This window comes from Rattus rattus, chromosome 2, assembly GCF_011064425.1.
Source record: "Rattus rattus isolate New Zealand chromosome 2, Rrattus_CSIRO_v1, whole genome shotgun sequence".
NCBI lineage: Eukaryota > Metazoa > Chordata > Mammalia > Rodentia > Muridae > Rattus > Rattus rattus.
In genome coordinates, this window is record NC_046155.1 from 180152269 (window position 1) to 180165782 (window position 13514).

Here is a 13514-nt window from a genome sequence, read left to right on the forward strand (position 1 = left end):
TGTTCTTTTACTTGGTGGCACAAAACAGACGCCCTGCTCCTTGCTCCTACCCCCAGGACGGGAGATGAGGATTTCCCTCTAACTTCTTCAGTGAGGTGTCCCCAGCCAATTTCTGCTGGATGTATGCAGTCTCCTATATGATGTCATCTTTACATTTCTCTCATCGGGCTATCCTAGTCTCCTATGCTGGGATGCTGTGTCAGATCTGATGATAATTTGCTAGCTATCTGTGGCTTCTTTTGGCTACTTAATCTTTTTTAGTTTTCCTTGCTATATCACTCAATAAACTCAATAATTCAAAACCGAAAACATGACTATCATAAACCATACAGAATACCAGTATCAATGGCAGAAAAATCAGACAAAAGTGCATCTATATTCATTCCCAGCCCCCTTTTCTGTCACTAGCTACAAACCAGGAACCATTCTCCTTGCCTCTAATACCACAGTCCTGTCCATCTTTGAACTTCGTATGTGAAGCACATGGTATCCAACTGAATCAAATTCATGCTACCAACGGTGTCTGAGATCCATCTAGGTATGATCAATAGCTACAGGATTTTCACATAGCTTACTGTCAGTCAGAATTTCAACTTTTCAGATATGGACACTGGCCACAGATGGTTCAGGAAGCAAATGGAGTCATGTAACCATAGAACATAGGCTTAGTAGCAGGAGTTATGAGCTCTAAGTTATGTCAGAAACTGTGAAATCCGAACAGAAGCTGTGATTTCCAAAGTGGATACACCTATCTAGAAATTAACTTTCACATTCCATAATCAGTTCGATTTTTTAAAAAGTTAGACTTACTCATTTTTTAATTTCATGTATGAGTGTTTTGCCTGCGTGTGTCTGTGTACCACATGCATACCTGGTGCCTGCAGATGTCAGAAGGAATTAAAGATCCTGTGGAACTAGAGTTATGGATGGTTGCGAACCAACATATGGGTGCCAAAGATTGAACTTTGGTCCTCTGGAAGAGCAACAACAGCTCCTAACAGTGCAGTGTTTTAAATAATTACAAATTGCAACCATTTACTGATTTGCATGTGTGTGCATGCCTGAGCACATATGCTACAGCATGCAAAAGGGGCTTGCAGAGAACGTGGAACGAAAGAGGACAACTTGTGGGAGTTGGTTCTTTCCTTTTTCCATGTGGGTCCTGGGACAGAGCACAAGTTGTAGGGTTGGTAGCAAGTGCCTTACTTGACCAACTGATCCATCTCATTGACCAGCTGTGATCAGTCCTTAAAGTGAGGAAGTCTGCATATCATATGGGTAATAGAAAACAGGATACAAGTGTACAAATTAAAAGCTGTAGTCCTGTGATGGTTTTAATGTTACCTTGACGCAATCTAGAATCACCTAGAAAGGGAGTCTCAGTGATGAATTCTCTAGATAGGGATAACCTGTGTCCATGTTTAAGAGTGATTTCAGTTTCTTGATGAAGTTAACTGAGGTGGTAAGACCTGTCCAGTGTGGGTGGCACCATTGCTCAGGAAGCAGGATCCTGACCTGTATAGGAGTGGAGGAAGTTAGCAGAGCACTAGCCTGCGTGCATTAGTCCACTCTCGATTGTGCATGAGATGGGACTATGCTTCCAGTCCTTTGCTACTCTGGCTTCCCACAGCAATGGCTCGTAAGAAGAAAGTTTGAATCCGGTAAAATTTTTTCCCCTCTATCATTGCTTAGGTCAGGGCATTTTTGTCACAGCAAGCGGATCAAAATTAAGATGCCTCCTTTGAGTGGAGTCAGTGAGCTAGGAGACCACACAGACTTACATCAGCTTTTCTATGTTGCACTCGGCCTGGTTCAAGACATCACACAACAGTTTCACATCGCTGTGGGAGAGGAACGTGAGGCTGAGGTTCAGGTGCTGCAAACGTTGGTTCTGAATCAACTCAAAGAATAGGTGGTTATCACACAGGAAGGTCACATTATTGACCCTGTGGAACAAAGAGAGGTGTCCATCAGTTTCCGCTGAGCTCTCATCTTTGGCAAGATCCTATATCCCACAATGACTACATAGCTAATTTTGTAACCCAGTGACCCAGCTCACTAGATGATTTGTCTCTTCCACATGGAACTCTGAGAAGAGTTGGGAGCCAAGGTTGGCTGTCTCATGAGGAAGCTACTGGCATCTAGAGAGCAGAGTCCTGTATATGCTTTTATCATTGTACAATTCATGGGACAGCCCTCAATAAAGAATGGTCAGCCACACATGTCAGTGGTATCAAGCAGTGAGAGTCTACTTCAGACTGCATAAGCCTTCATTTATGCAGTTTGCCAAGAGATGGTGGGAAGGCCAGTCTGTAACTTCTGTGATATGACTACATCAAAGTTGACCTCTAACTTACACGAGTACTTTAAGGGTGCAGCTGGGGTACTTCAGATGATTATACAAGACCCAAAAGGCTGTCTCATTGAGATTAGTGTCTTTTACTTGGAGTACGTGGATGTCCTTACTGCTTATAAGCACAGAGCACATGTGATGCCAACAGATGAGTAGCTTTTCCCTGTAACAGAGGACAAAGAAATACATTCCATTGTTAAAAAGTTAATTCAAGGCACTAGAGAGATGGCTCAGTGGTTAAGAACATTTGTTGTTCTCACAGGAGACCAAGTTTAGTTTCTAGCACCAACATGGTGGTTCATAACCATCCTAACTTCAATACTAGGGTTATCTGACACATTCTTTCGGCCACCATGGGCACTGTATGCACATGTTATACATGCACATATGTAGGCAAAACATTCATGCACACAAAACGAAGATAAAGAAATAATAAAACTAGCCAGCCCTTTTGGATTCTACTCATCTACAAAAAGCTAAGTCAAGCCATTCCCAGCACATAAATGTGGCAAACTGATTCCCCGAACAGATTAAAGGTAGACAGCTAAGGTCATTTCATGTTTGTAGTTCTTAGCCAGACATGTGGCAAGGTCTGTGGGATTCTGGTGTTATAGCTTGAGCGTCGAGGTGCAGTTAATGTCTACTGGGAAAAGGACAGAGGAGTCTGAGAGAATCCTCACACATTGGTGACCAGGCCTGTCTGGGGCTTTCACCTTCGCTCCTCACTCCCACAGCAGGGGAAGATCAGATAGCTTGGCAGTATTGAACTTGAGAAATCATGCCTTACAGCTAACCTCGGTAGTTTTACAATGAAAAATGAGGCAGGGTTCCATTAGTCCTGAATCAAAACTTAGAGCCAGGATGTCCTGGCTCAAGCTTCAGATGCCACTACTGACCCAGTACAAATCCTGAATAATGTATGTGACTCCTCTGCCTACTTTCCTCACCTCTAACAGGATCATCAAATTTGCCGTGTAACATTTCATTTTGTGTGTGTGTGTGTGTGTGTGTGTGTGTGTGTGTGTGTGTTATATCATGTGTGTGGAGGCCCTAACTTGCAGGAATCAGCTTTTCTGCCTGGTGGTGTAAGGAACTGAACTTAGGTCATCAGAGGGCAGGCACTTTTTAATCTGCTGAGCCACCTTGGCAGCTCATCATACATGTTTTTGTGTGTATATGTTTGCGAATGTGTGTACATGTGTGCATGTGTCTGCACATATGTGCTTGCCTATGGAAGCCAAGCCTCTGCCTCTTTAGTGCTGGGATTATAGGTACATGCTGTTAGGCAAAGGGTTTTAAAAAACTGTGGGGCAGATTCTGAAAAGGGGACAGAAAGGAAAGATAGTGAATGGACTCACGTATAGCTGTGTTCTTGTTCTTCACTCAGGATATTTTGGGTAGAAAAGGATAGTTTCTTCAGGGTAGAACAGTGTTTTAAGCAGTAGGCAGCAACGATAACATCAGAATAATCCTTAGCCACAAAGTTAATCTGCTCCATACAGTTCATTGCCTGCATTAAGAAGGCTTCATCCTCCATCTCAAACAGACAGTAAAACAACTTCATGCCGTCTATCTGTTCTTGAAGCTCTTCATTGACACTTATGGTTTCCAGGCACTGATACAGCTGATGCTTTATTTCCTGGGACAACTGGTGGCCGAAAAACATCTCTAGCTTTTCTTGTTCCGATTCATGTAAAAGGCCAAAGACGAAACAGCCTAAAAAGATCCACTGTACTTTGGCTTTCTTCAGAAACGTAAACAAGAGTGCCTCTACACTCTTTACATCCTGGCTAGGGTGGTCCACGTGGCTCTTTAGCAGATAAAAGACGGCAGCACAGGCCTCCTGGAGAGATGGGTGGAGGAAAATGTAACAACTTTCAGATTCCTTGCTCCTTTCAAGGATCCGTCTGTCCAGCAATGTGGGGATGTCAGAATCCAGGATCCCATTTCTCCTGAGCGCCTCCTCACTAAACACAAACGTGTCGGTCCACATGCCCTCGGCAGCTAGAGAACACAGGCTCTGAAGCTGGTCTTGGCTTTTCTTACTTGGATACTGGGCATTCTGTGCAGTGAACAAATTGAAGATGTGAGTGGTGTACAGAGAGGTGGTACGTCGGCAGATGAAGACTGGGTCCCTTCCCTTCTCTATCTCCTTTTTAATACAGGTAGCCACCATCCAGCAGAGCACAGGGACCTGACATACATTGAACAGCTGCTCATTTTCTCTCACCAAACTGAAGGCCTCCAGGGTTCTGTTCTTATCTTGGAACAAGCTGCGGAAATACATCTTAATATTGTTCTCATTGAATCCTGTTATTATTTTCACATTGGTGCACTCGATCCTGTCCTCCATTTTCTCAAAAGTCTCTGGGGTAGCGGAGATGAGGAAAGAGGATTCGGGGAGCATCTTCCTCCTGAGCAAACTGCTCAGCAGTAAACTCACGGGCTGCTTCTCCGTGCAGTTATCACACAGCTCCGATTCCCGTTCGGACATATTGCATTCCATCACTTCCAAGCTGTCGATGATAAACAAGAGTTTCTCCGGCTGGGAGAAGATCTCTGCTGTGGGAGCCGAGGCGTTGGGCCACTCTCTGGAGATCAGTTCTGCCAGACTGGCTCTCTTTAACTGCTTCACATCTTGACAGCAGAAGTAGAAAATGTAGGAGAATTTGTTCTGAAACACGATGCCTTCTGACCAGGCCAGCATTAACTTCGTCAACATCAGTGACTTGCCAATTCCCGCCACTCCTTGCAGGAACACCATGTGTGGCTTCTTTCCAGTTGCCTTTGATACAAGAAGGTTCTCAAAACGATCACAGTCATCCTGGGTAAATTTCTGCTTAAAGAGATCTTGAGCTTTGATGTTAAACTTTCTGGCATAATCATGGGTCAGCTTCTTCTTCAAATGAGCTTGATATAACTTTGAGTGACCTGAGTCAGTGAGCACAAGGGGAGAAAACACACACACAACATAACAAAGTTAAGACAGGAACCAGATGTAGATCTCTCCTGAGACACACAGCCAGAATACAACAAATACATAGGCGAATGCCAGCAGCAAATCACTGAACTGAGAATGGGACCCCCGTTGAAGGAATCAGAGAAAGGACTGGAAGAGCTTGAAGGGGCTTGAGACCCCATATGAACAACAATGCTAAGTAACTAAGCCACTACCCAAAGACTATACATGGACTGACCCTGGGCTCCAACCTCATAGGTAGCAATGAATATCCTAGTAAGAGCACCAGTGGAAGGGGAAGCCCTTGGTCCTGCCAAAGCTGAACCCCTAGTGAACGGGATTGTTGGGGGGAGGGTGGTAATGGGGGGAAGATGGGGAGGGGAAGCCCAAATAGAAGGGGAGGGGGAAGGGCTAGGGGGATGTTGGCCTGGAAACCTGGAAAGGGAGTAACAATCAAAATCTAAATAAGAAATACCCAAGTTAATAAAGATGGAGAAAAAAAAAAGTTAAGTTAAACGTTCACCCAGATATAGTCTGACCTAGATATTTTAATTCTCAGAACATATCCTTAAAAAGTATTTTTAATTGTGTTTGTGTTAATTGTGTTAGTGGATTCCTGTGGAGGTCTGAAGTGTTAAATCCACTCCCTCTTTCCTGAGGTAGATTTACAGTTGGCCATGAGCAGCCCTCTAGGTGCTGAGGGTTGAACTCAGGTGTTGGACAGTGAAATCATGCCAGGAAGTTTGGTAAGGTAGAGCGGGTGAGGCTCACACAGCTGAGGCTTAGGTGACTCCTTGCTCCCTGTCAGACTCCTGGCCTGGAACTTGTGCCATGCTCCTCACATAAAAGAATGTGTCCTATGGTCACAAATCAGAGTTCTCCATGTTTATGAGGTATCTTAGAGGGCTTAGACAATAAGCTTCCTTCCCAGACAATTCTCCCTGCAAGAGATATTTAACCTCAAAAGTTAGTATGATACATTGTACATCTATTTTCCACCATGAACAACCAATAAACTGTCTAGAACCACGGACTGTCATTTTCATCACGATCCACTGTGGGGAACCATGAAGAAGGCACTTGACTGAAGAACCACAGTTTAATTCTCCTGTTAGAGGCCTCTCTGTGCTCCCGGTCACAACTGCCACCAAGCCTGCCTCCACCAAGCTAAGGACAATCAGTCTCCTAGGACAAACAGAAGCTCCACCCTCCCGCCCCCTGCTAGATGCTGTCCCCAGCCTGCTGGCCCCTGACTCCATTCTCTGCTCTTCTGAGACTCATAGTGGTGCCTGGCTGTCCAAGAGTCTGAGAACCCCGTGGCCTGGGGACTCTTGAACCAGCTCCAGCTTCCCAATCCCCAGAGTGGTGTCTTGGCTCTTCCTTACAGCCTGGCACCACCCCAGGCAGACTGACACCCAGGACCTCTGAAAGAGTGGGATATGCTCCTAGTCACTTACGATGCACGGTGCACGGTTTTAGGAGTTCGTAAGCTCTGGGCCCAGAACAATGCTAGTTAATGTGTGATGATTTTCACTGGCCCTGAAGCAGAGTTGCATTTCTCTGTGTGTCAGGAATGTTATACTGTTAAACTGTTGCTTCAGAAGCTAGCACTTGAAGAGAGGTTGTCCCTTTCCCCCATTTCAGGCTCAAGCATGTCTAAGTGCAGTGCCTTCTTGTGTTCTTGGCTGGGAATGGTCTGACCCCTAATTCTGCAACAGGAAAAGAATTCATAATCGCTAGGACTAGAAACAAACTAGATGTCCCCAACTGAAGAATGGATAAAAAAAAATGTGGTACATCTACACAATGGAATACTATTCGGCTGTTAAAAACCAAGACATCATGAATTTTTCAGGCACATGGATGGATCTTGAAAATATTATGCTGAGTGCGATAACCCAGTTCCCAAAGGATACTGGCCATAAAATATAGGTAACATGCTACACTCCACATTGTTCTGTGGGGCTGAACGGGAAGGAAGGCCCCAGTGAGGAAGCTTGCATTTCACTTAGAAGGGGGAATAAAACAGTCCTGAGAGGCAGATGGAGGGAGAGAACTGGAGGGAAGGGAGACGGGGAGAGTATGGGGGGATTCAGGACCAGGCGTGGGGAAGAACAGGAGTCAGATGGCCATGGAAATTAGTGGAAATCTCCAACTGACAGGGTTGAGGAGGTGGGGGGCATCTCCAGGATGAGATATGGCCTGGGACAAGGCAGGTGCCCAAGAATCAATGGGGTAACCTTAGCTGTGACTCCCTACATTGGGGCTATGGAACCTGGATATAGGCCACCTCCTACATCCAGACAGGAACCTCAGTGGAGCAACAGAAACACCGACCCACCCACAAAACTCTCAACCCCAAATTTATCCTGTCTCTAGGTGTGATGGTTTGTATATGCTTGGCCCAGGGAGTGGCACAATTAGCAAGTGTAGCCTTGTCGGAGTAGGTGTGTTATGGTGGCTATGCGACTTAATACTCTTGTCCTAGCTCCTGGAAGTGAGTCTTCTATTAGCTGCCTTTGGAATAAGAGGTGGAACTCTCAGCTACTCCAGCCCCACATCTGCTTGGTCCCTGCCATGCTCCTGCCTTGATGATAATGGACTGAACCTCTGAACCTAAGCCAGCCCCAATTAAATGTCATCCTTATAAGAGTTGTTTTGGTCAAGGTTTCTGATCACAGCAGTAAAATCCAAACGAATACAACAGGTGATGCAGGCATGGGGGAGGGAGCAGAGATGGAGGGAATGGCCAACCAATAACTGGCCAAACTCGAGACCCATCCAATGGGCAAGCATCAACCCCTAACACTATTAATGATATATTTGCAGGCAGGAGATGTTGTCCTCTGAGAGGCTCCACCCAGCAGCTAACTCAGAGATACAGACACCTACAGCCAAAGAGTGGATGGAACTTTGGGATTCCTACAGAAGAGGAGGAGGAAGGATTGTGGGTCCTGAATGGGATAGGAACTCCACAGAAAGACCAAAACTAACCTGGATCCTTGGGGCTCTCAGAGTCTGAACCACCAACCAAAGAACACACACACGAGCATGACCTAAGCCTCCCTGCACATATGTAGTAGATGTGCAGCTTGGTCTTCACGTGGGCCCTGAACTACTGGAGTGGGGGCTATGCCCAAAGCGGTTGCCTGTCTGTGGGGTATGTTCTTCTAGCTGGGGCTGCCTTATCTGGCCTCAGTGGAAGAGGAAGCACCTCGCCTCACAGAAACTTGAAGTGCCAGGGTGGGCAGGATACCCAGGGGGGAACCACCCACTCAGAGGAAAAGGGGAAATGGGGGAGGGGAAGGACTGCAAAAGGGGGTAACTGGGAGGGGGCAGTGAGTGGGATATAAAGTGGATAATTAAAAATAAAATAAAATAATAAAGAATTAGCTGGACAGGGAATGAAGGGCTTAGGGGCAGTTAGAAACAAAAGCCAGACTAAAGCACAGACTTTTTTTTTTTAAATGTAAAAGAGATATATACAAGTCATTGTCTGAAGAAATACATGGCATTCAAGAGAGCTAAGTGGTTAAGTAGTTAAAAGCACCAAGAGGGCCTGGGTTCAGTTCTAAGCATCCACATGACAGCATCCACATTCTGTAGGTCCAGTACCAGAAGAGCTGATGTCCTCTTCCGGACACCAAGGGCACTGTCCACACAGGGGGCACATACATATATGCAGCCACTCTTACATATACAAAATATAGTTTCTAACTGTTCTTATGTATTTTAATCATGAATTAAAGATTTAGATATGTGCAACTAGAATTCCAGAAGAAGGTGGGACAGAAAGAAGAGCACAGAGACGATCTTTATACAAATATAGACTGAGGAGTAAAGAATATTACATAGCTGCAGATCTAACATAATTAGTGAATATCAGGAAGGTTGGGCTTTAAAAGAAAACAACATCCAGGCTTATCATGGAACTTCAAAGACAAAGAAATGAATAGAACCTTAAAGCACCCATAATATCTTATACCAGGATAAAGATATGCGTGACTTTTAAGAACATAGTGTTCATGAAACATGGCTTTTTTGATATAAATTTTTGCTTGTTAGAGTCAAAACAGCCACAGTCACAACGAAGACTGAGAGATCTTGTTTCATACTGCATTTACACAGGTGTTTCACACGCGTGATATGTATGTGGGACGGTGAGTGGGGGAGGGGTACAGGTTGATGCTGCTGTCTGTTTCAGCTGCTCTCTGCTTTTTAAAAGATTTATTTGTTTTTTTTTAACTTTATGTGCATTGATGCTTTTGTCTGCCTACCTGTATGTGCACCAGATGTGTGCAGTGCCCTCAGAGGACAGAAGGCATAGAGTTACAGGTTGTTGTGAAGTACCAGGTAGGTTTTGGAAACAGAGCCTCGATCTTCCAAAAGAGTAGGTGTTCTTAACCACTGAGTCATCTCTCCAGGCCCTCCATCTTATTTTTTGAGACAAATTTTTTAAGGTGGCTTAAAACTTACCAGACTGACTGGCCACTTGCTACCATGACTTGCTTTTACGTGGATGCTGAGATCCAACGTCAGATTGTCAAGTGTACAAAGCAAGCACCTTGCAGACTGAATCATCTTCCTAGATCCTCTAAGTGTGATTTATTGCAGGTGTGGTCTGTTGCTGCTGACCTAAATCCACAGTGCTATCATTCACTCTAGAGTTAAGGCTCCAGATTAGATTTGAGGGGAATATTACTAATGTCCTGTGAGAAGTTTAACCATCTAGGTTAGGTCATGCCACCCTCATACGTTTGATATACAGACTAGACCTAACGTGTCAACATGAACCTGCCTCCTTCCTCAAGGAGAAGAATATCTCATGACACCCAATGGCCCTAGGGTGGATGGGCACGAAGAACAGTTATCATAATTATGGCATGATCCTCACTCACTGTAAAGCAGCTTTGACCAACTTACCAGCAATCTCTCTTCCTGCCCTCTCAATGAGATCCTTCCTGTTCATCTTCTGGAAGATTTTGAAGGTCATGTCCCAGGCTTGCTTCTCCTCATAATGTTTCAACAGTAAGTTGGCAAGGTCTTCCCGAGATGCCTTCTTCACTTTGGTCCAAGAAATCTGTTTCAGCCTCAACTGCAAAATCTCCTGTTTGAGGAATTCCTTAAACTTCACGAATTCTTTCTTGTTTAACTCTTCCAAGTACCACATAAGGCCAAAATCAGAAAAGAATGATGCCATTGTGCCTTAAGGAAGATAGATGTGTCTTCAGAGAGATGCGTAACAGGAGGAAGAACCTGATGGGATCTGTGGGAAAATCAGGCAAGCAGCTGAGTTAATAAACACAAAACAAAAAAAGGGGGTCATTGGGCTGGGGAGACGGTAGAGCTGGTAAAGTGTTGGCTGCGTAAGTGTAGGGGCATAAGCTGGGTCCTCAACATTTATGTAAGAAGCAGGGTGTGCAGCCACAGAACCTTCAAACTACTCTATGTCTTGTCTGCAAGATGTGCTGGGGTAATGATGATGCAGACTTGTGGGAGGGGCCAACCAATGACTGGTCCAACCTGAGGCCCATACTATGAGAAAGGACCATGTCTGACACTGTGTTGATGGCCAGAAACCAGAGGCTGGTCAGCACAGAGATCAAGGATAGAACCAAATATGACTGACAAAAAAGGTCAATGAAATGATTTCTAATGATTTTTCTGCTATATTCATAGATCAGTGCCTAGCTTGATTGTCATCACAGGAACCATCCAGCAACTGAGAGGAGCAGTTGCAGAGACCACAGCGGAACACTTGGCAAAGTCAGGGGAACTCCCAGAAGGAGAGGAAGGCCTGTTGAAGCCAGAGGAGTCAAGGACACCATGAGAACACATCCCACAGAATCAACTAAGCAGAGCTCACAGAAGCTCATAGAGACTGAAGGGTCAATCACAGAGCCGCTGCACTAGATCCTCTGCATATACGTTACGGTTGTGAGGCTTGTTGATTTTTTGCAAAAGCAGGAGTGGAGGGTGGCCTCTAACTCATTCACCTGCACTTGAGAGCCTTTTCTTCCTACTGAGTTGCCTCATCCAGCTTTGATATGAGGAATTGTGCCTGGTCTTAATATAATTTACTTTGCAATATTCAATCGCTATCCCTGGGAGGCTTGCTCTTTTTTTTTTTTTTTTTTGAAGGAAAATGAAGTAGAAATGGATCTAGGGGTCAGGAGAATTGTATGTGAGGGGGACTGGAAGAAATGGAATTAGGGGAAACTATTGTTGGAAGCAGAGGAGGAGACAGCGGCGGTGGCGGTGGCGGCGGCAGCGGAGAAGGAGGAGGCAGCAGTAGCAGCAGTGGTGGTGGCATGTAATGGCACAGCCCTGCAATCCCAGCACTGGGAAGGCAGACACAGGAAGATCCTGAAGCTTGCTGGCCAGGTTGTCTAGCCAAATGTGGTGAGCTCTAGGTTTCCTGAGAGATCCCATGTCAACAATCAGGTAGAGAGTAATTGAGGAAGATACTTGATGCCAATATCTGGCTCCCACGAAAACATTCCCCCTCCCCATCTCCACATATAATGTAATCACTAACTGATCACATAGTACACTGTTCGTTGTGGGTGATAAATAAGGGCAGGGAGTTTTTAACTCTTGTCTCATCGAAAGGATCACTACAACAGTTAACACAGTGGTTCTCATCCTTCCAACTCTTGAAAGCATTTAATACAGTACTCATGCTTTGGTGACCCCCAATCACAAAGTTCGTTGGTTCTTCATATCTGCAATTTTGCTACTTTATGAATAGTGATGTAAATATCTGTGTTTTCACCCTTGTGAAATAGTGGTTCACCCCTCAAAAGGGTCATGACCCACAGCTTCAGAACCACTGCCACAATCAATACTTGCAAAACAACCAAGTGAGATTTATTACTCTAAAGAATTACTGATGGGGCTGGAGTGATGGCCTAACTAATAAGAGCATTTGGTGCTCTTACAGAAGATTCACATTTGGTTTGCAGGACCCACAATAGGGGTCTCACAGCCGCCTGTAACTTTAGTAGGGAGTCTGACACCCTCTTATGGCTCTGCAGCCAGGGCACACATGTGGTGCTCCTACATACACTGAGGCACTCATGTACCCATAAATGTTAAAAGAATTACTGGTACCTCTGCTTCTGTGATACCAGGTGGAATGCTAACACAGGGCAGTATTTGTGGTGCTATTAGGAGAGCGGTACTATGGCACAGGATATACTTCCGGCATAATACAGCTGTAAATGGAATCAGTCCAGTGGCACAGGGCTGGGAACCCAGCTACTTCAGAGGCTGAGGCAGGAGGATTTCAAATTCAGGGTCTGCCTACCAACATAGTGAGGTGAAGGCAAGCCTGGACAACTTAGTGAAACCTCGTCTCAAACAAAAAGTGGGGCTACAGAGATGGCTGAGTGGTTAGGATCACTGAATGCTCTTCCAGAGAATCTGGGTTCATTTCCCAGCACCCACATGGTGGTTTTCAATGATTTTAGGGGGCAGCTCAGGGGTTAAGAGTATCTGCTGATCTTGCAGAGGACTTGAGTTCAGTTACCAGCATTTCTATCAGATGGGTCACAATTACCTGTAACTTCTGTTCAAGGGTACCTGAAACCTTCTCCTGGTCTCCCTGGCCCCAGGCATGCACGCGATGCACAGACAAACCAAAACACACAATAAATAATATATAATATTAATTAAAAATTAAAACAATAATAAATAAATAAGATGTAATTTTTGAAGTATATAAGAATAAAAAACAAAAAGAGATTTATGGGCCAGTGTTTGTGTAGCTTTTCCACTGTACCAGATTTAATCTTCAGTACTGAAAAAAAAAAACAACCAAAAAGATATGCCTAAACTATCCAAAGGAAGGCCTAACATAATTATGATGTCCAGGAATTTTAACTCTAAGACAAAACCCCAGCAAAGAGGACCTTCACCAGATATTAGGTGCAGAAACAATAGAAATCATCCAGAAAATATGAAAATCTTAACCTTTACCTGTCTAGCACATCAACGATCTAAAGCAGATAGACTTACGCAGGAGTAGCGGGAAACCACATGGAGGAGTGTCTTTTCAACAAAGGGTATGAGAACAAAATAGTCTACATGCAAATAAAGAGAACTGGCTCCTGCAGAAAGACATCTGAGGTGGTCTTCTGGTCCCCACATATACCTGTACACACACATGCATTCACATTTATGAAAAGATGCTAAATATTA

General features: G+C 44.7%; 1 protein-coding gene across 3 annotated transcripts in view; it reads right to left on the reverse strand.

The window, feature by feature from the left end:
* The window catches only part of LOC116894576 (NACHT, LRR and PYD domains-containing protein 4C), a 36926-nt gene that overhangs the window by 16727 nt on the left and 6685 nt on the right, over positions 1 to 13514 (reverse strand). The window contains exons 2-5 of one of the 3 annotated variants that reach the window (XM_032896295.1): positions 10236 to 10578; positions 3712 to 5284; positions 2358 to 2516; positions 1782 to 1946 (exon numbers count right to left, since the gene is read on the reverse strand). In XM_032896295.1, the coding sequence (XP_032752186.1) occupies positions 1782 to 1946; positions 2358 to 2516; positions 3712 to 5284; positions 10236 to 10512 (2174 nt within the window). In that variant the 5' untranslated portion in view covers positions 10513 to 10578. Of the gene's footprint in view, positions 1 to 1777; positions 1947 to 2357; positions 2524 to 3711; positions 5327 to 10235; positions 10579 to 13514 lie in introns of those variants that run through there. The other 2 variants (XM_032896296.1, XM_032896297.1) reach the window with 2 other exon arrangements.